General features: G+C 34.5%; 2 protein-coding genes across 2 annotated transcripts; both read right to left on the bottom strand.

The window, feature by feature from the left end:
- Positions 1–9,750: 9,750 nt before the first annotated feature.
- Positions 9,751–11,406, bottom strand: LOC128546399 (uncharacterized). Its single transcript, XM_053516882.1, has one exon. The coding sequence runs from the start codon at positions 11,404–11,406 to the stop codon at positions 9,751–9,753; it is 1,656 nt and encodes a 551-aa protein (XP_053372857.1).
- Positions 11,407–21,694: 10,288 nt separating this feature from the next.
- LOC123560416 (uncharacterized) lies at positions 21,695–23,356 on the bottom strand. Its single transcript, XM_045352610.2, has one exon. It carries the CDS (start codon positions 23,354–23,356, stop codon positions 21,695–21,697), a length of 1,662 nt encoding a protein of 553 aa, XP_045208545.2.
- Between the last annotated feature and the right edge of the window lie 201 nt (positions 23,357–23,557).

The raw sequence follows: 23,557 nt of genomic DNA, 5'->3' as shown, positions 1-23,557 counted from the left end.
TACTAAAGTTGTTCAAATCATGACCCCGAGGTCGCTTGATTTTACATAGATTTCTATAGGAAAATCTTCAAAAAAAAAAAAAATAAAAATAAACCGGAAGGCCTAGAGCTTAGATATTTGACCTGTAGCATTGCCTTGTAGACCTCTACAAAATTTGTTCAAATCATGACCCCCGGGGTCAACATAGACCCCGCCCCCGGGGTCACTTGATTTTACATAGGAAAATTTTCAAAAATTTTCTAAAAAAAACGCAGAAAGCCTAGAGCTTAAATGTTTTACATGTAGCATTGCCTAGTGGACCTCCACAAAATTTGTTCAAATTATGACCCCCGGGGTCAAATTGACTACGCCCCAGGGGTTACTTGATTGTACATAGGGAAATCTTCATAAATTTGCTAAATATAAACCAGGAGGCCTAGATCTTAGATATTTTACATGTAGCATTGCCTAGTAGACTTCTACAAAATTTGTTCAAATCATGACCCCCGGGGTCAAATTGACTACGCCCCAGGGGTTACTTGATTGTACATAGGGAAATCTTCATAAATTTGCTGAAAATAAACCAGGAGGCCTAGATCTTAGATATTTTATATGTAACATTGCCTAGTAGACTTCTACAAACTTTGTAGAAATCATGACCCCGGGGTAAAATTGGCCCCGCCCCAGGGGTTATTTGATTGTACATAGAAAAATCTTCAAAATTTTCTAAAAATAAACCAGAAGGCCTAGAGCTTAGATATTTAACATGTAGCATTGCCTAGTGGACCTCTACAAAATTTGTTCAAATTTTGACCCCTCAGGGTCAAATTGACCCAGCCCCAGGGGTTACTTGATTGTACATAGGGAAATCTTCATAAATTTGCTAAAAATAAACCAGAAGGCCTAGATCTTAGATATTTGATTTGTAACATTGCCTATTAGACTTCTACAAATTTTATTCAAATCATGACCCTGGGGTAAAATTGGCCCCGCCCCAGGGGTTACTTGATTGTACATCAGAAAATCTTCCAAAAAAAATCTAAAAATCAGTTTGACATTTGAAACATGTAGCTCATATTACTCAGGTGAGCGATGCAGGGTCATCATGACCCTCTTGTTTTTGAAGATACAGCATGGAAATTTGGACCACGTGCATAACTTTTGATACAGATTTCAATACTCATCTTTATTCTTAACCCTGACCTACTGACCAACTTTTTTTTTAAAGCTACAGCAAAGAGATTTGGACCACCTGTATAATTTTTTAACAGATTTCAGTAGTTTTCTTGAATAATCTTTATCATGACCTTCTCACCTAGTTTTTAGCTCTTTGAGCTTTTGTGATCGCCCTTCGTCCGTCCGTTCACAATTTCCTTGTGAACACGATAGAGACCACATTTTGTATTTGATTTTAATCAAACTTACACACAACTTGTATGGGCATAATATCTCGGTTCCTTTCGAAAACTGGTCAGGTCCCGTCATGGGTTCCAGAGTTATGGTCCCTTAAAAGGCCAAAATTTGCCATTTTTGGCTTGTGAACATGATAAGAGACCACATTTTGCAATCAACTTTAATAAAACTTACACACATCTTGTATTGGCATAATATCTCGGTTCCTTTCGAAAACTGGCCTGATCCCATCATGGGTTCCAGAGTTATGATCCCTTAAAGGGCCATAATTTGCTATATTTTGGCTTGTGAACATGATAGATACAACATTTTGCAATCAACTTTAATCAAACTTGCACACAACTTGTATTGGCAAAATATCTCGGTTCTTTTTTGAAAACTGGCCAGATCCCATCATGGGTTCCAGGGTTATGGCATCTTAAGGGCCAAACTTTGCTATTTTTGGTTTGTGAACACGATAGAGACATCATTTTGCAATCAACTTTAATCAAACTTGCACACAACTTGTATCGGCATACTGTAGGCTTACTTATTTTAGCGGTGTACTAATAACAGCGCTTTTAGCGCTATCGCACGTGCGCTGATTCATGTCCGCGCATTAATTTGTTCAAGCATTTTCATGTACATTTTCATTTGATGATGTTTTCTTCGAACAATTGCAAATAAATACTCTTGAGAGTTTGCACTAGTTACACTGCTTGCAAATATTTTAAGGTTCGTATGATATTCCTGTTTATTGTTCATATTATTATTTTAAATATATGATCATGCAAAATATAAAATATTTAAGCTTGTAGTTTGTGTTTTTTTCTCATTTGATCAAGTTGTTATCGATTTCCGTATCACCTTCGGGCATGTACGTTGTTGCAGTCGCTCGTTTACGGAAAGGTGTGAACGTTTGTATTAAGACACAATGTATGTAGCCAAAGGGGATTCAATGATTAAAATGTGTGACAATCTCGTTTTATTTCAGCAATTATAACTAGTATACAGAATATAAAACACGCAGATTATTATAATTAAATACAAGGAGACAATACAGTTACGTAGGCAATATTATACTGGGAGCGCGACAAAACATCGACAGACAAAACATCGACACGACAAAACGCCGACACGAAAGAACGACGACGCGACAAAAGCCCGACAAAAAACATCGACACAAACATCGACAAACATCGAGAAAACATCGACACATAATCTATTTACACTTTTTCTTTATTTTCAGGGTATAATTACCTTGAAATTTTTACACATATCTGAAAGGTTCGGTCTAAATCTTCAGACAGTCAAGATTAAGACTCGAATATTTACGGTTAATGTTCAGTTAATGGGTGGTGGTATTAAAATGTGCTGTTGCGAAAATTGTTGTCAGGTACTGACCAAACTTACACGGCTGACACAAAATTTAATACCAGTTCGATTAAGTGCAACACTGATATCTTTTATGTGACAACAACTCAATTTTGATGGCAAAGAGCTTAGTTTGGACATACTAGGACATAATAGACAAGTTTCGTGACAAATAATATCATTCTATGTCATAGATAACAGCTCATTTCTGCATTTCTGTATGTTCATATTCGTAAGATAATGTCTGTAATTTAGTCAATAATGAAAAATAGTTGGCAATATGGTTTAAATTCATTCAAATTAATAGAAGTATGACAAAAAAATGATATACGTTCCCTTACTCTGCAAAATTAAAGACATTATTTTGGTAAGGTTTAAGATATTGGCAAAACAGCAAACGTCTATTTAGTGGATTACATATGTCAGTATCGACTCAAGTTATGCGATTTCCTTTGATCATAGCAAACTTTATATAAATAGATTGGTTTTCATTGTACCGTTAAAACCGATGTATTTGTCTTAAGTTGTTGAACTGTATACATATAGTAATTATGAACAAAAACACAAAACAATAAAACAGAGATAATTTGACAACCCTGTATACAATACTGTCATTTTCAACTATTTGATTATTTAGAAGGAAACATTAGCCTTAGAGTTATTGTTATAAATCAACGCCATAACCGTTTTCTACGAGTTGTCAAAAAATAACCACCGAATACTTACTGTAGTTAAACTATAGAATTTCACTAACGCCGCGCCAAATTGTCTCAAACGTCGTTAATTTTTATCATCATATCATGATGGATAGATAGCCTTCAAGTAACTTATAAGAAGTTTGAACCTTGTCATGGCGTAATAACACCTGTTTTTATCTCCTAGGAAGGTATTCATTTCATAATAATCGACGTAGTCTTTTCTCAAGTGCAGTGATATTATATATATATATATATATATATATATATATATTATATATATATATATATATATATATATATATATATATATATATATATATATATATATATATATATACCTTTTTAGTTTTGTTTTTGCCTTCACTTATTGTTCTTTGATAACTTGTTTAGCGCAAAGTTTGCAATGTTTTTATTTCAGTCCACGAACACGAATCTCACAGGTAAAAACTTTCAGCAGATGTAATTCAGTTAGTATACTTATTAAAATATTATATATTCAGAAAAGATCATCCATGTATCTTGATGGTTATGATCAATTTAATCCAAAAATATATAATACACATTAAAAAAACTAATATTCGCTCATGTTTGGTTATTTATGGTGGTACAGGCCTGAAACATCGCGTGTAAAAATGTACAATAATAACGTGTTTATTGCCACTATGATTTACTTCCAGAGTAAGTTCTTGCTTTCTTTTTTAGCTTGTTTATTAGATATTGGTAATTCTAAGGGCCTCTATGATGGTGTAGCGTTTTGTTCCTCGGGCATCTTCGGTATTCGGTGGTTCCCCGATGGTTACAGCTCGACTTGAACATTCTTGTATGACACATCGCCAATACGGTTTTACTACTTTATTCTTATGACTTCTGTCCTTATTAAAAATATATCCATCAAACACAAGTTGTAACTTTCCTTTTTGTGAAGTAACGAAGTCCACCGCTATGGACGAAGATGAAAGTGTTTTCACTCTTTTTGTACATGTATTCAATTGTATTCATTCTATTGTGACGATAAAGAAAGTCAATACTTGTAGCATTTCATCGTTCGATTATACGTGCTCTTAGACTAATTCTACAAGAACATGAATACTTATAAATTATAATCGTATGATCAAAATTATGAATTATTAATTATGATCATAAAATTATTTTCGGTCAATTTATTGTAAAGATGTTCAATACTCGGATTATTTAGGGCATTTAGAGCACGTAAATCTTTATGAATGATAATCGTATGATCAAAATCATGATCGTATGATAAAAATTATTTACGACCATAAATGCGACAAAACGCCGGCACGACACTATGCGACATGTTGATCTTTTGTCGCATCGATCAATTTTCGCGTCGGCGTTTTGTCGTGTCGATGTTTTGTCGTGTCGATGTTTTGTCTGTCTATGTTTTGTCATAGACCCATTATACTTTATATACTGTACGTAAACATAATTTTGTCATAGACCCATTATACTTTAAATACTGTACGTAAACATAAAGCTACATCACAGTTGAAAGTATCATTGAAAAAATACAAGTATCATCACGGCACACTATGTTAAAGTCATACTTGGTACATGTTCAGGTTGTATAGGGTCGACAGTCAGATTCGTATTACAATAATTACAGCAAAAACACATTACATAAAAATTGCCGACGGTTTAGTTTATTTCCGAAAATCTTCGTTAATCTCCGTAAATCTCCGAGAGCCTCATCTCGGGCAGCGCTAAAATTAGAAATTAGCGGTCTCGCGAGAGCGCCAATTCACGTCCACGCATTAATTGGATATTTCACCAAAAATTGCGTTTGTGCTAAATTTTTGCCGCGCTAATAAATGTACGCCTACAGTAATATCTAGGTTCCTTTCGAAAACTGGCCAGATCCCACCATGGGTTCCAGAGTTATGGCCCCTTAAAGGTCCAAAATTTGCTATAAAGGCTTTTACAGCCATATAGAGACTTCATTTATGGTTTGATTTGATACAAACTTGCAAAATATCTTCAACAACAATAAATCTTGGATTCCATGATGAACGTGTCAGAACTAATCATAGGTTCCGGAGTTATTTTATATCTGATTACCTCCCCTGATTTCAATCGAAATGGATTTATATCAGTAAGCACTTATAGGACTCATTTGAAAATTTCATTATTATCATTAGTTGGACTGAGACAGTCAGTGTAGATAACTTTGGACTGATTTTTAGCTCGACTATTCGAAGAATAGGGGAGCTATCCTACTCGCCCCGGCGTCGGCGTTAGCGTTACACAAATGTTAAAGTTTGCGTACCACCCCAAATATTTTCAAAGTCCATTGAGATGTTGCTTTCATATTTTGCATACTTGTTTACCATCATGACCCCAGTCTGTAAAATCGAGGAGTCAACTCTACCAAGCATTTTGACTGAATTATGACCCTTTTTCGACTTAGAATGTGCTTATTGTAATGTTAAAGTTTGCGTACCACCCCAAATATTTTCAAAGTCCATTGAGATATTGCTGTGATATTTTGCATACTTGTTTACCATTATGACCCCAGTCTGTAAAAAAGAGGAGGCAACTCTATCAAGCATTTTGACTGAATTATGGCACTTTTTCGGCTTAGAATATGCTTATTGTAATGTTAAAGTTTTACTCATAGCTTATATTATACTATCAAGCACTGAGAATAGTCGAGCGCGCTGTCAACTGACAGTTCTTGTATGTCAAATTACCTCCCTTTATTTCAAACAAAAATGGGTATATCTCCGTAACTAATGAAGATACTGATCTGAAATTTCATTTATGCCATCAGATTGACTTGGGCAATCAATGAAGATACATATTTACTGAATTTATGACAAATTACCTTCCTTTATTTTGTATTTAAATGAATATACCTAGCAGCTTCTAAGATTGGTTTGAAACGTTATTTATGTCTTCCATGGTAAGAAATAGTCATGTTAGATAACTCTTGATTGAACGTTTATCGATATGAATACTTTTCTAATATATTATTGTAAAGGCTTGTACTCTGTATCATCTATATTTCATCATTCTCATTCATTAGATGTTCGACATGGTACCCGAGACGAACCGGGGTACCATGGTAGACATCTGGTTTGCGAGAATGATATTTTATCTATATATATGCATATACCAATGCATGATTACCTCCCCTGATTTTAATAAAAATGAATTTATCTCATTAAGTATTTAGAGGACTCGTTTGAAATTTCATTATGGTCATATGTTGGACTGAGACAATCAGGGTAGATAACTACGGACTGATTTTATGTCAAATTACCTCCATTTATTTCAAATTAAAATCGGTGTATCTCAGTAACCAATGAAGATACTTATTTGAAATGTCAATTATGCTATGAGATGGACTCGGACAACCAGGGTAGATAACTTTTGACTGAATTTATGACAAATTACCACCCTTTATTTTATGTAAATGAATGTACTTCAGCAGCATCTAATGAGATTGGTTTTAAATGTTGTTACAAGAGAATTTTTTTTCCTGATTATATTTAGTGTGTATGCCTATGTGATCTATGTCAAAACTTGATCAGCAATGGTGCTCAGGTGAGCGATATAGGGCCATCATTGTTTTTTAAGCTTTAGGAAAGAAATTTGTTCAAGCAACCAATAAATTCAGATGAGTGATATAGGGCCATCATGGCCTTCTTGTTTCCTACTTTTTTTTGTGTAGGAACCTCCTACTTTTCTCCTACTTTTTTGCAAGGCCATGCTGGAAGGCCTGATTACATCATCCAGGTAACTACTATTTTATATGGAATTTCAATAAAACATACAATATTATCAATTTGGCATTCATATGATCATAAAGCGGATATGAGCAGTCATTCCTGTGAGTAAAACTCAAGTTTTATTAAAAGTACATTTGGAATTTCAGAAATAATAGGTTACCGGTATGAAGAAATATACAAAACCAAACCAATTAGATCAATAGGAAGAACATATATCTATGAATCATAGAGTCTTGAGTGAGCTATCTGGATGAGGCCTTTGTTCTCCATGACGATTCGATAAGGCGTTGTATCTGAAGTCATTCGACTTCCACCTGTTTAATACAGAGAACTTAGCACAGAACAGATTAGTTCTGCCACAGAGTCCAGGAACACTAGTTAGGTTAACCGCACTACGTTACATGACTGAATTTTTAATGCAAAGCGGTCCCAAACCAAGAAAATATGCAGGTATTTAAAGTAAGAACTTTAGATTTAAACCTTTAACAAGGTTGTCAAAACTTATCTTTTACTGATAACAAACCAAGATACAGGAAATATATTTACCTAGATAGATAAGAAATGAAGAAGACTATTGTATTCATTTTGAAATATTTACAAGGATGACAGAATGTACAAAATATTTTTTAATATTTGAAATTGTACAGACAAAAATTGAATTTTACTTTATGGTGGAATATTCCTGGATATACTGGAAAATTAAGAACAACAGCTGTCACTGATGGTGACAAATGCCCCCGCAGCGCCTTGACCTTTGACCTGGTGTCCTTGACCTTTGACCTGGTGACCCCAATGTCAACAGGGGTCGTGTACTCAATAAGTACTATTAGCATGTGAAGTTTGAAGGTCCTGGGTGCAGTGGTTCGCGAGTAAAGTGCCTTCATGCAAAAGTTAACATTGGCCCCTGTGACCTTGACCTTTGACCTGGTGACCCCAATGTCAGTAGGGGTCGTTTACTCAATAAGTACTATCAGCATGTGAAGTTTGAAGGTCCTGGGTGCAGTGGTTCGCGAGTAAAGTGCCTTCATGCAAAAAGTTAACGTTGTGACGAACGAACGAACTAACGAACGGATGGACAGTTGAAAACTAATATGCCTCCCTTCGGGGGCATAAAAATACTAAGAGAAACTATGCATCAGTCATAACAAATAAAGATTGAATATCAATTAAATTAGGTATCAAAAGCTATTTTTAAGGCAGGGCCTTTCTTTGTCAAAATTCCAAGCTGTAGCAAGAAATCTGAGAGCATTTATAATGAAATGATACAAATTGCTTCAGAATCAGTGTATTCAAATGTCATTCATAAAAAATAAAGTGCCTTTTGGATAGCCGATGATCTTTTGTCATTGGCTTTCCATTTTAAAATAATAGGTAATAAAGCAACACATTATTCACAACAGCTAACCAACAAGAGAGCAAACATGCTATGGAAAGTAACATTAAATTGAAAATATCAGAAGCCACACCGTAATCAAGACATGCAAAGTGTGATTCTTGTAACACTGCTGCCTTAAATTGTGTCAAGTTCATATTTTTGAGACAATTCGTCATGAATTTAGATTCGGATTTTAACCAACCCATTCAGTTTTACTATAATAGAACACTGTTTAAGCCAGTGCTAGGGATATGAGGGCAGTTTCACATTTATTACCTATAATAAATAAACAGACATAATGAAAACAAGTTCGCTATCACTTTGTTTGGTTGTGTTTTATGCTTCCAAAGGATAATTTTAATTCTGTTTACTATCACAAAAACAGTCTTTAAGTGCCATGTGATGGTTGTAAAGAGAGAAAAACCACATTCAAACAACACTTCACAGTGAAATAGGGATACGTCACATTTAAATGTATATAATTACACGGCGACGTAGCCCGTGAATGATTATTCAGAGAAATAAATAAGCCAATGCACATTTAGTCTATAATGACAAGCAAACGGATTTCGTTATAAGGCAGGAAAATCACAGCAACAACAAAATTACTTCAAAATTAACGCTAGAACAAGTCGAGTATAAGTTTAGAATATACAATACAAGTTTAGTCAAAACACATCAATTTTTGGTTCACCTTACGGTGACTTATGGTAATTTTACTTGCAAGTTTAAAATATTCCAACAGCAAATTTCATTTTCATTATCGACAGAAGATTAACAGATACAGTGGAACCTCCCTAATCCGAACCCCTCTTATCCGAAAACCTCTCTAAACTGAACAAATTATTTGGTCCCATTTTTCCTATTCATTCTCTATTGTAAAAATACCCCTGTAATCCGAAACCTCTCTATACGGGGTTTACTTATGACTGGTAAATGGCCCACAATGACAGTACGTCAATAGTCCAGTGCAAAGTGTCCAAATAAATTCTGTTCCTTGTGCAATAACTGAATGCATCAAGGGGGCATTTTGTGTTCGACGAGCTCTTGTTTAACTTAAAAGTGTTACAGATTGACATGTCCTGTAATTCAGAAATCTTCTTTATTAAGTCGATAGTTTATATGTCTGAGGCATCCTGCAGAGGGTCTAATATTTACATTTTTGAACTTTGATTATAACGTACTACTTCAGTTCATACACTTTCACTTTCTCAAGTTCTCCCACATAGAGTCTATTATCTGCATCAGAATGGGTTATACCTTTACCAAGCACGTCGTCTAAGATAATTTGAACCTTAGTACAGTCCTTTGTCAACTGATGAATGCCTCCCTTACTTCTTACATAAACAAAACCATTGTCGACTGTTATACCCAAGGGACGTTCAAGGTCATTGTCCTTGTAGGCTGTTGTGATCTTGCCTTCCACGGTCATACTCGTTACCCTGTTATTGAGATAGTCTGTTAAGTACATAGTTTTCTTGTCGGGACTTGCAGCTGTAGAAGGAAGGGAAATGTAGCCACATCCTATTGTTTTCAGAATATTTCCATACATATCGAGCGCTTTGATTTCAGTGTTATGTAACACATAGAGGAGTTGTGCAACGCCAACAACATCGTAAGCTGGATATGCAGTTGTTATCACGTTACCTTTACTTAGCGCACCGGACGCTGATACAGTGAGAGTGAGAAGATTATTCTGGAATTTAGTTTTAAATGATGGCAGTGAAACTACAATTTGATCGTCCTTGACATTTGTGACACTCCATATGCAAACGCAGTCCAAACTTATTTCAGATGTTACTTTGTCATTTCTAGTATCGATTATCTTCACTGCTTTATTGTTATTGTCTGCAACAGCAAGGTAGTGCCTCTGTACCACGGATATCCCATTTATAACTGGTTTTTCCTTGTCTTTGCAAGAGCTTACATCAATCTCTGAAACAAGTTTTGCAGTTAACATTCTGCATATTTCAGTTGTGTTTTTCATTATTTCCTCTGTCTGTGTGGATTGCACTAGTTTATATCTTTGTACTTTGCTCTTTTCATATAGCATTTCAAACTGACTGTCAAGCTTTTCAATTTCCGGTTTCGATCTTTTCATTTTTATGAACAGTTCACATTTTTGGCCGTTTTTTCTTTTTGTCTCGATAGCAGTTTTCATTTTGTTTAATTCATCATCTATGATATTACATCTATCTGACGCTGCTTTTAATGTATCCTTGTTAGTTTTGTCAATGTCCGTTATCTCATTTTCCATTTCATCCTCAAGATGGTCGAAAAACTTGTTTATCTTTTCACGCTGTTTTTTAAGCACTGCCTTTGCCTGCTTTTTCATTTCTTCTACTTCAGTTTTTCTTGAGTTAATTGTGTCCTTTCTTTCTTTTAGCACCGCCAGCTTTTTATCAAAGTATTCAGCAAACGTTTTGAATTCCTCATTATTTTCTAGATCTTTAACGATGTCTGGTACGTGGTCGACATTTTGGCATACGCGATGGTTTGTAGTGATGCATGCACTACATCCAAGTGTGTCACATGACCGACAAAAGTATTCAGTAACCTTTGTTGGGTGTTTAGAACACTTTTCTACGCACACATCAAGTACATCTGTTCTTGCTACATCAACAGGCATATTTTTCTTATCCTGGAGCACATGGTGTTTGAACGCTTTAAACCTCCTGTGACTGTTATAACATTGTCCACACAGATATTCTAAACAGTCCACACAGAATCCTTCCGCTTCTATCTGTTTTCCATCACCAACACAGGGTTCACAAAATATGTCCTTGATTTCGTCCGATGCGGCTATCACTGATTTACTGTAATCTCGCGACGTTGCCATATTTATAAAGTAATATTGATATTCTCAGTGCAGTATAAAGTAACTTAATATATTATGTTCATATATATTTAACTCAGCAAAATAGTTAATAGTCTTCTTACGTAAAATTTATAATGTGAAAATTCGTCTCTTTTTATCAGTCTATGATTTACAAGAACGAAAATTTTTATCACTCTTATTTATCACTATTATTAAAATGTCAATATATTTCTGCATTCTACTTAATTTGAACCTGTTTTATATTGTACTATTTATTGAACTGTCAAATGCATACTGATTACATGGGCGGTGCACAGAACATTTTATTCTTCGGTTGATTTTCGGTACGTTCCGTATAGTATACGGAAAGTAACCAGCATTCTAGCATATAACTGCTGTTCTTGTCACTTTTCGGAGGTGTTTTAACAGGACAGAAGACGTGTGTTAACAGAGCGATTCTCGCGCTCGCGTGCTGCTATAACACCTTTTTATATATGCGCGTTCCGTGGCAAAGCGTAAACGTCATTCGGCCCCAAAACGGATAATTCAAAACGAAATGACGTCAACGTAAAAAAACAACTAAGACATTCCCGCGCATTTCGTGGAAAATTAATGACTTTGAGAGATATTGTATCCATTTATCAGGTTTTACGCGTTTTATGCTAGAATAGCGTTAGCGCATGTTCATATCGTGTTATAACATTTGCAGAATCCCTCGGGATACGTTGGTACCCTCGCCCTAACGGGCTCGGGTACCAACCAATCCCTCGGGATTCTGCAGATGTTATAACAAGAAAAAACATGCGTTATCCCTACAATTAAAGTGATTTGTATTTAAAGCGTCAATACGGATGTACGCAAGTCACGATAGCTCAGTGGTCATCGTCGATAACTTGAAACCTGGAGGTCTTAAGATCGAAACCGTTCAGAGTCTGTGTGTGTGATTTTTTTTGTTGTTGTTGTTTTCACAAATTTCAAGAAACACTTTGTACATGTACATTTTTATGCAATGTTCCCTTCATTGTATTTTCACAAGTATTTTTTGTATATTTTTATCTCGTTTTTTGTTTTAATTTCTCATTTTAAATATATGTTAAACTTTATGTTATTTTATTCACAGTTCATTTCACTGCATTACAAATTTCAACATATAAATTACAACTAGCTAAATTCAACATTCAGTTTATTCGCGGTGTCGGTACCGTTGTCATCGGAGTCATATAAATCCTATAAACAATTAAAAATGAAAAATAAAAATGCTCTCTCTAATTGGCTCGAACCAGCGATTTCCATCATTTGAGTCATGTGCTGTAACCACTAAGCCACAGATACAAACGACGAATACGTGTTCCACTTACAATACTAATAAAGAAATTTGGACACTTTACCAAAATTTCTTTCCGTAAAACATACGGATAGCACCGAAGTTGGGCCGACTATTATAATATCGAATGCACAGAGCGTGTAATGTATGCACATTTGACAGGTTAAAAAAATAGCACAATATCTATATTTTACTTCCGTGACGATATTGATTTCTTGAAAATACAAAGGTAGCCATAACTTTAAATCACCCAGGCGTATATTTGTAGTTAGATTTTTAAAAAAGATATCGCGTGAACGGTAATAGGAGAAGATTTATCAACAGATATGTGCATGAAATGTTTTCTTTCTTTTTCTTTCGATGTTTCGATTCAAATGCATTTAAATACACATATGTAACTATAGGGACCTTCTATCTTTGAATTCAATATTAAACAAATGCTAAATAAATGCACAATACACAGCTTATTTGACTTGCAAATAAAGGATACTGGCTAATAATGACCACGTTCGGACTCTTCTTAAACGGCCTGTATATACAGGTTTGTTCGTGTTTATAATTCCATATAAATGCGATGACTTAATATGCAAAATTTGTAAGACGTTTGATATATAAGAAATCCATGATGTTTAACATATACATGTATTAGTATTATGTGTATTTACGTTAGAGCGAACGCAGAGACCTGGTGGTAAAACTGACTACGAAACAAGGGTTCATGAGTTTTATCCCCTACTCCTCCAAGTCAAAAGTACTAAACATTCGGGTAATGGTCTCTTATATGGGTGTCTAACACATGACACGCTAAAGATCCAGGGATGCTTCTGGAATTTGAGCGTTCTTTCTCTCACAGTACCCTCTACTACGAATTATTAACAATCTTGTAGTGGAGTCGCCCGTAAGGGTTACCGGTGGTGACTATAAATAACTCTAAGCACGCACGCTCGCACGCATGCACGTTGTGATCACGCTATGATCACAGTTTGTGGATCATTGTTGTATAATGTCTATGCATTATGTTATATAAAAAGGAAAATATACATTAAATGAGACTTTTAATGCCTACTCACTTTCTTGATTGTCTAAAGTGCATTCACATTTAGAGACATATGTTGTAGACATTATTTTGAAATGTAAGCAAAATGGAAACTGTTATCTATATGACGACCAAATTCTAATATTAAAATTCATATACAAACTATGTAATTACACATTATTGAGGAAAACACTTTCTTTTAAAGTACTGAAAACCAGGACAAAACTAAATTGACTTCTTACCCTTTTACATATCGGAGTCAAATTTAAACTTGGTTTTATCTATGGAACGTTAAATATTTGTGTATCCTAAGAAATGACTTTTTCTCAATGAATGCAAAATTACTGAGTACAGTTGCATTCTGTACTTGCAAAGATTTTATTTGAATGGGAGTTTAACAAATCTAATATTAAAGAACTAAGAAACTGAACTATTACAGATTTTTACATTTTACACGGACACATTTACTTCCCTTTTTATGTTATCATATACCTAGTGCGTCGATGCTCCAGAGTGGGCCCTGTACTTTATCCGGAAGAAGAGAAGAAGAAGAAGACATATATGGCATACAGATATATACTTTGGCAATATAAATTTTTACATAAGTTTATTTGTTATACCAGGGCGTGCATATGCAGAACTGACAAGTGAGCGGTTGAAAAAAAGTTTTAACTTCCGAAATCGAAAATAGGATATGTTTTACAAAGTGACTGAGTTTCCATTCCATATAGCTTATCCGAGGACAATTTTCTAGCTTTCCTTTTTTTTAGCTCACCTGAGCCAAAGGCTCATGCGCTCAATGTCCGTCGTCCGTCGTTGGTCGCGTGTCCGTCAACATTTTATAAAAAAATCTTCTTGTTGAAAACCAATGGGCAGAATTACACGAAACTTCATAAAAATGATCCTTGGGCAGCTCCTTTTAAAATTGTTCATATAATTGAATTCCATGCAGAACTCTGGTTGCCATGGCAACCAAAAGGAAAATCTTTAAAAATCTTCTTGTCCACAACTGCAAGGCGCAGAGCCTTGATATTTGATATTTGGTATGTGACATCAACTAATAGTCCTCTATCATGAAGATTGCTCAAATTGTGTCCCTGGGATGAAAAGAGGCCCCGCCCCGGGGGTCCAAAGTTTTACATAGACTTATATAGAAAAACACGTTAAAAATCTTCTTGTCTGAAACCACAAGACCTAGGCCTTTGATATTTGGTACATAGCATTGCCCTATGGTCCTCTACCAAGATTGTTCAAATTAATACCCTGGTGTTAAAAGAGGCCCTGCCCCGTGGGTCTCAAGTTTTACATAGACTTGTATAGGGAAAAAAATCTTCTTGTGTAAAACTGCAAGGCATAGGCTTTTGATATTTGGTATGTTGCATTGCCTAGTGTTCCTCTACCAAATTTGTTCAAATTATGCCTCTGGGGAAAAGAGGACCTGCTCTTGGGGTCCCAAGTTTAACTTAGACTTATATAGGAAAACTGTTTAAAAATCTTCTTGTCAGATAGTTCAAGGCATAGTCCTTTGATATTTGGTATGTAACATTGCCTAGTGGATCTCTAACAAGAATGTTCAGATTATACCCCTGGGATGAAAGGAGGACCCGCCCTGGGGTCACTTGTGATATGAGTTATATAGGAAAAAATACTTAAAAAATATCAGATCATATTTCCTAAACTGTTTAATTATAATTACCTGATAACCCAAAGTGATTAGGGGTCACCTGACTGTGACCTTGACCTACTGAACTTCTGTCTTGTTTTTAAAGATACAGCCTTGAAATTTGTATGACATGTACAGTTTTGCACACCGATCTTAAAACTGACTTTTAGTGACCATGAATATGACCCACTGTCCTACTGTCTTAATATTTTAACATCAGTTTGACATTTAAAACATGTAGCTCATATTACCCAAGTGAGCGATCCAGGGTCCTTGTTTTATTTTGTTGTCATAGGTGCTGGGACAAAAAGAACCTATTGCACGAACAAATACGCGAATTATTTTTGACAACTTTCTAAAGACAATAGCACTACTGACATTCTTTTCCTTACAATCTGATGGCAATTGTTGTATTTGTTCAAACTATAATTTTATCACGAAGATCGGTATGTCCAGTTTTATTGTAAGGACGATGCATGTTTCTTTTCATGTTATAACATTTGCAAAATCCCGAGTAGGTGCCAAAGCCAAGTAGGGCGTGAGTACAAACGTATCCCGAAAGATTCTGTACATTTACAGCAACGGTAATGAAGTTGAGAAATATTTCTAAATGTGTTTTGTGCTCAATTTTTCACCTTCATTTCTGCTCTAGTCTCTAGAAACTGTCATTAATTGTCATTGTCTTCTTATATATGTAAAACAATAAAACAACAATTTACGTGACGTCTTATATGTTTTTTAACTGTTCATGCTTGGTCTGTTGAAGTACTAAAAAGTATTGATGACAAATTTTACAAAATGTATTTACCCGGTATTTTCATTTCAGCTTTTATTTTCACGACATAAATTCATTATTCACTGAACTGAAGCCTGCAAGTGATCATTTTGTAGACTAAATCAAAGAACAAAAGCACTAATAACAGATTATGAAGAATGCATGATATATAATAGATATTTGCAAAGTAAGACTGGCTAATTAGGCACGTCTAAACAACGTAGTAATCCATATAAACTCTGATATTTTGTAAAAATGTGATTAAACACAACTATGTTTTTTCTATATTATATATATTATCTTCAGCGACACTGACGAAGTAAATAATGTATTTTCTTATTTAACAGACTAGAGGCAAGATTTGTTACATACAAAGCCCAGTTTCTTTAAATCTCTTCGTTTTTTTGTGTGTAAACATTTGTGCAATTATTTACTTATAGTTTGAATATCAAAATATGGATACATTTTCACTTAGACTAATTTTACGCCGAGAAATACCATAAACATTTCTATTTTCGCAATAGAAAATTTTGAAAATAAAATCATTTTCACACACTTTAATAAAGTGCCTATATACATGTAACACAATTTTTGTTGTGCAAGGTCCATTTTCTAGGCAACTGTTTCGGCCCTGTAACACGTACTGTCACTTCCAAATACTGAATCAAACCCTCTTTTGTGTTGCAATACCAATCCTATCCTCAGATGTAAGTCAATATCGTACTTGGGTATGTGATGTTTATAGATTCCATTCTGTGTCCGGACAAGGCGCATCAACATTCTCAACATCACGGTGATGTGTGTGTCATTAATTCCAGACTGAATGCGAATTAGTTTACACAGGCCGCATGCCTTATTAAGGTGACATATTTAAGTTACATGAAGTGTTAACATGACTTTTAAAGCAACATATTGCGTTTTACAAATCCATACGAAAGAATGGCACAAGTTCAATTTAACCACATTTGTTTAAATTATTTAAATTGTTTCAACTATTCCCTGTGTAAGATGTGCCTTTATTCGTGCATGTGTGCTCTTCAGAAACATTTTTGTTTATAGTGTCGTGTACATCAAGATGTATATCCAAATAACAAAAGAAACTCAACGTATATCTTTCTTCTATTATCCGAGCTTTCGTGAAAAAACAATTTCTGTATTCTCTATCCGAAACTTCAACATCAACGGGAAGGGCGTTTTTGTCTTAGTTCAAACCCGTTTATATAACATTATATAATTTAATGTTTAAACCACATTTCCCATAGTAGCGTCATGTCCTTGTCATCAAATAATTCTGATGACGTTTTGTATTCAGATAGAAAATGAGTATTTGAAAGGTGGAATTACCCTTCTCCTTGCCCACAACTTTTGAAAGCGTTCCTGTGCCATTCTAGTTTGTGACTTTGAAATGCCATTGCCTGCTCGAAATCCGTCGATGTATTTGTGACCGTGGAGTAAATCAATTTTGCAACAAACTGTGTCTAGAAGAAAGAGCGCTATACAGCCACAAAACTGGTAATTTACCTGGCACTTTGTTCATTTTTATCATCGTCAGTTACTGATCCAAAGACATAAACTTCTATCAATACCATTTGTTTGAAACAGTGTGTGATAAAAAAGCAACTGGAGTAAAATGGGAATCAATGATATTCCTCATTGATGGTAAGCAAAATGTTATGGACTGCAGTGTCCAAACCCTTTACAATATTAAGCAAGCTCTTGGTCGTCTGTGTTTAGCTTTTTAACTGGAAAAGCAGAACTTTAATTTTTGAGACGCTTTTTAAAGATGAAAAACTATTACTTGTCCGGATTATGCCTATTAAACCTTCAGATATCTTCATGATACGTAGATGAAAAACTCGCTACACTTAGGCAATATATTTGTAGCATGTAGTTACAAATTTCTATAATAGGTGACATCATTTCTTTTTTGAGATGAATTTAAGTAGTTGAAAATGAAATAGTGCTTGCTATATGCAGAAAATCTATTACATTATTATTGTGATTGATAAATTAATTTAGAATGTTTATGAGAATAAAATCATCAATACATATTGCAGTTTTTATCTTGTGTGTTACATAATTTCTATAGGTTTTTGTTATTAGTCCCCTACTGGTTGAAAACCAATTTAGTGGCTATAGGATTGCGCTTTTCCGTCTGTCATCCTTCATTCCATCCATCGCAATTTCATGTCCGGTCCATACCTCTGCCATTCATCGAAGGCTTTTAATATGTTCCCCATAATGAAACAATGTGTGATGCGCAAAACCTGGATCCCAAGTTGAAAGATCAAGGTCACAGTTGGAGGGATTTTTAAGATCGACTATTCGAAATAAGGCTATTGGACTTGCCTATGCGTCAGCATCGCAATTTGGTTAATTTTTGTATGTAAGCTAGAATCTCAGTAAAAATCATTTTATCATTTCTGACTGAAAAATTTATTTCCTAACAAATTCGCACACAAATTTAATTTGCAATCGGCTCTCCTGATCTTTGTGAAGGCTGCTGTATACATTGAAAGTGATGAATAGTGATATCTAAGACCGAATAAAGCGTTAAGGTGAATGCTTTTATCGTTTGCGACCGACAAATTGATTTCCTGTAAAATTTCAAATAACTAACTGCCTACCTACTTCTCTATACAAAACAAATCGATAACATTTGCTAAACTGTATTGTATTTTGAGTTTAAATTGTAATCAAACTTGCCAATGAATTTTGCATATATAACTGTCAACTTGTATGTAGTTTATAATTCAGAATGGGACCAATTCGCCCAAATGTACAACAATGAAATAAAGACTTTTATCTACCTATAAAATTAATAAATGTAAAACTACCAACTGTCTACCAGCTTTACAGTCATTAAATGTCCAGATGTTAAAGGCTGGAACAAATGCATTACTTGACCAAAATCTGACTAATCACTTTAATGGGTCGGTATATGAAAGGTCAAGGACGCAGTGATCGCGAGATTAAAAGTGTTTCTTATTTTAGTTGTAGAATGCTTCAGCCTGCGGAAATCAAACTTAATAAGGTGCTTGTCAGTGGTCGTAGATGTTTGTCTGTGTTTCGGAGATGTACGGTCAAGGTCACAATGTGCCTTGAGACTGAAACTGGTCATGATCTGTAGTTTGAGAAGGCTTTGGTCTATGGCAATCACACTTAGTTTTGTGATTGTTTATGGTTAGTAGATTGTTTATATTAATTTTTGGGGCCATTATGTCATAGGGCAAAGTCAAATCATACTAGAAACTGGAAATTACAAAGCCAGTTACAATCAATATAACATCATGGTGGCTATATTGTTACTGTGTTTCTGTCAGTTGGTAGACCATTTGGTTTCCGGTCAATAATTAGAAAATGCTTAGTGACCAAAACTAGCAATTCAGTTCAACAACACGACTGGGTGATGTGACAGTTATATATATGAAGTATCAGCAAAATACATGAGATTTTACTCCGAATTTGGTAATTCTTACGTCCTCTCAATATTTTGGCAATATCATTCTTACATTGATCAACCGTACATTGATGAAAATAAACACACATACAGAAACATTGTTGGTAATAAAATGACAAAGCTGACAAAATCGAGTAATGCAGTTACATCATCTGAATTATAGGTATCTTTATTATAAAGTGTCTTTTTTCAAATTCAATAAATAATTTTAAATGAGTTGAATAGAATGATAAAAGGCTCTACGGATCATTTTGTCATGTTATTCAATTCGTTTGATAAAAAGAGTAGAAAGACAGAATATTCCTTTTATGACATGTAAGCTGTTTTAATTAAACATGGACATTTCTTCTTTCCTTATCTGATCTAGGACAAAATCAGTTTGACGGATGTCAAAATGTTATTAATACCCAAACATATACAGTATTATTATTTAATTTTCACGACGTCAAACATGTGATGACATACGTTTATTGTATGACTTGTCGATCAGTGGTCAAAACTATTGCCGAAATGACCGTTGGTTAACATGGTTTGAATATTTACCTCTGCAAGCTATTGTTAAGTGTTTTATTAATACCTAAATTAGAAATAAAATTTCATATTTTTTCTTCGAGTTTAGACCTCACCGCAATAAAGTTCAGTGTTAAACTATAGACCGGTTAATAGCACAAACAATGGACCGGGATTTATATAAGGAGTCATGTAAATACATGTATATATTTTACAAACCAAAAACACAAGAAAATTGTTAAGAGAGAAAATCAAGATTCAAACAACACTCCACAGGTAAATATGAGTACGTCGCGTTAAGGTAGTTCTGCACTTTAGGATCGAAATTTTTTCTACAAAGTAGAATTTGATTAAACTCTGATTTTTCAAAACTTCAGAATATTCTAAGAAAATCCAGCAAATAAAAAAGATAGGGTCGTATGCTTTATTTTTTGCTAGACTGATTTGAAAAATTTCGACCTCACGCAAGTTTTCTTAATGGGAGTCTATGGGGAAAACGCAATTTTCAAAACATTTTCGCGAGTAGAAATATTTCTACAATGTAGATTTTAATGAAACTTCTCACAGTCATAAATAGACATATGGCCTATAATATGATGGAATAAAATGTATAGGTCCATTTGCTCATTTTTGAGATATTTGGCTACGATTAAAGTGAACCGCCTATTTCAAACTTATTTTAAGACATTATTTTAATTATTTAACATGTAAGATGTTTTAATATCATATTTTAACTTCAGAAAGATAGTAACAGTGTCATTTTAATACATTTATTCACAGGTTGCCCTTAATTCATAAACTGATTTTTGTTTCCGTACGCCGAATCCAGGCATTATTCTACGTTTTCCGGATAAGTGACGTTACGCCATCACTTCCGGTTTTTCAAACGTGCAGAACTACCTTAAAATGTAAATAGGTACACAGCAGCTAATCACGTGAACACATATATACAAATGATTTATATATGAACCCTAATGTTTTGTAGTATTAAGAGAATTAAATAAGCCCAGTTCTAAACAAAAATGCACAATGAATCTACAACTACAAACGAACGAATTTCGTTATAAGGAAGGGAAAATCCTGGAATACAACTAAATTACTTCCAAATTATCACTAGAAACTGTTGAGTATACGGTTAGATCATACAGTAAAAGTTTGGGCAAAACAAATTAATATCTGGTTTACCTTACGGTGACTTAAAACGAGTGGCATTCATTCACAAAACTGGCAATTTAACTTGTTTACAGTGTTCAAACTCCTTATCGACAGAAGATTAACAGATATCCAAATACAATAATTTCTATCCGCAACACCTTCAGCAGAATAGAAAGTATCAAGTATTCAGTTTCAATCGATAACTGGTATAACAAGATAGTGATTTCACTATTCCTAGAATATTCATAGTATTTTAACTTATAAGTGTTATAGTTTGACATGTCCCGTAAATCAGAAGTATTTTTTATTGGTTCGATAGTTAACATACAGAAGCTTCCTGCAGAGGGTCGAATTTTTACAGTTTTTAAGCTTAAGATTTTAACGTCCTACTTCAGTTCATACACTTTCACTTTCTCAACTTCTCCCACATAGAGTCTATTATCTGCATCAGAGTGGGTTATGCTTCTACCAAACACGTCGTCTAAGATAATTTGAACCTTGGTATAGTCCTTTGCCAGCTGATAAATGCCTCCATCACTTCTTACATAAACAAAGCCCTCGTTGTCTACTGTTATATCCCAGGGATGTTTGAGATCCTTGTCCTTGTAGGTCGCTGTGACCTTGCCATCCAAGGTCATACTCGCTACGCGATTACTTTCATACCTTGTTAAATAAATGGTTTGCTTGTTAGGACTTACAGCTATAGAAGAAAGGGAAGTGTCGTCACATCCTACTGTTTTCAGAACATTTCCATGCATATCGAGTACTTTGATTTCATTTCTATGTAGCACATAGAGGTGTTTTGCAATGACAACAACATCGTAAGCTGTTTTCATAGTTGTAACAACCACATTACCTTTATTTATCACCCCGGACGCTGATACAGTCAGAGTGAGAAGATTACTCTGGAATTCAGGTCGATATGATGTCAGTAAAACTATAATTTGTTCGCCCTTGACATTTGAGACACTCCTAACAAAACTACAGTCCAAACTTATCACTGATGTAACTCTGCCATTTCGAGTATCAATTATCTTAACTGATTTATTGTTATTGTCTGCAACAGTAATGTAATGTCCTTGTACCACCGACATCCCAACTATACGTGGTTTTATCTTGTCTTCGCAAGAGCTTACATCGATCTCTGAAACAAGTTTTGCAGTAAACATTCTATATATTTCAGTCGTGTTTTTTATTACTTCCTCTGTCTTTGTGGATGGTTTTAGTTTATATCTTTGTATCTTACTCTCTTCATACAGCATTTCGAACTGACTGTCAAGCTTTTCAATTTCCACTATTGATCTTTTCATTTTTGTGAACAGTTCACATTTTTGTCCATTTTTCCTATTTGTCTCGACAACAATTTTCATTTTGTTTAGTTCATCATTTAAGATACTACATCTGTCTGACGCTGCTTTTAATGTATCCTTGTTATTTTTGTCAATAGCCGTTATCTTCTTGTCCATTTCAGATTCAAGTTGGTCGAAAAACGTGTTTATCTTATCACGCTGATTTTTGAGGTCTTCTTTTGCCTGCTTTTTCATTTCCTCTGCTTCAGATTTTCTTGAATTAATAATGTCCTTTCTTTCTTTTAGCATTGTAATTCTTTTATCGACGTATTCTACAAACTCTTTGAATTCCTCTTTGCTTTCTAGATCTATAACAATGTCCGGTACGTGGTCGACATTTTGGCATTGGCGGTGGTTTGTAGTGATGCACGCACTACATCCAAGTATGTCACATGACTGACAAAAGTATTCAGTGACCTTTGTTGGATGTTTAGAACACTTTTCTACGCACACATCAAGTACACTTGTTCTTGCTACATCAACAGGCATATTTTTCTTATCCTGGAGCACATGGTGTTTGAACGCTTTAAATCTCCCGTGACTGTTATAACATTGTCCACATAGATATTCTGAACAGTCCACACAAAATCCTTCTGCTTCTATCTGTTTTCCATCACCAACACAAGGTTCACAAAATATGTCCTTGATTTCGTCCGATGCGGCTATCACTGATTTACTGTAATCTCGCGATGTTGCCATATTTATAAAGTAATATTTATATTCTCAGTGCAGTATAAAGTAACTAAATATATTTTGTTCATACACATTTAACTCTGCAAAATAGTTAATAGTCTTCTTACATAAATTTACAATGTGTAAATCCGTCTCTTTTTATCAGTCGAACGAAAAGTTTTATCACATATAATCTTATTTATCACGTTTATCAAAATGGAACACTTT

Source organism: Mercenaria mercenaria, chromosome 10 (assembly GCF_021730395.1).
Source record: "Mercenaria mercenaria strain notata chromosome 10, MADL_Memer_1, whole genome shotgun sequence".
Lineage (NCBI taxonomy): Eukaryota > Metazoa > Mollusca > Bivalvia > Venerida > Veneridae > Mercenaria > Mercenaria mercenaria.
Note: the sequence above shows the minus strand (reverse complement) of the source record. Positions and strands in the feature narration are given on the sequence as shown.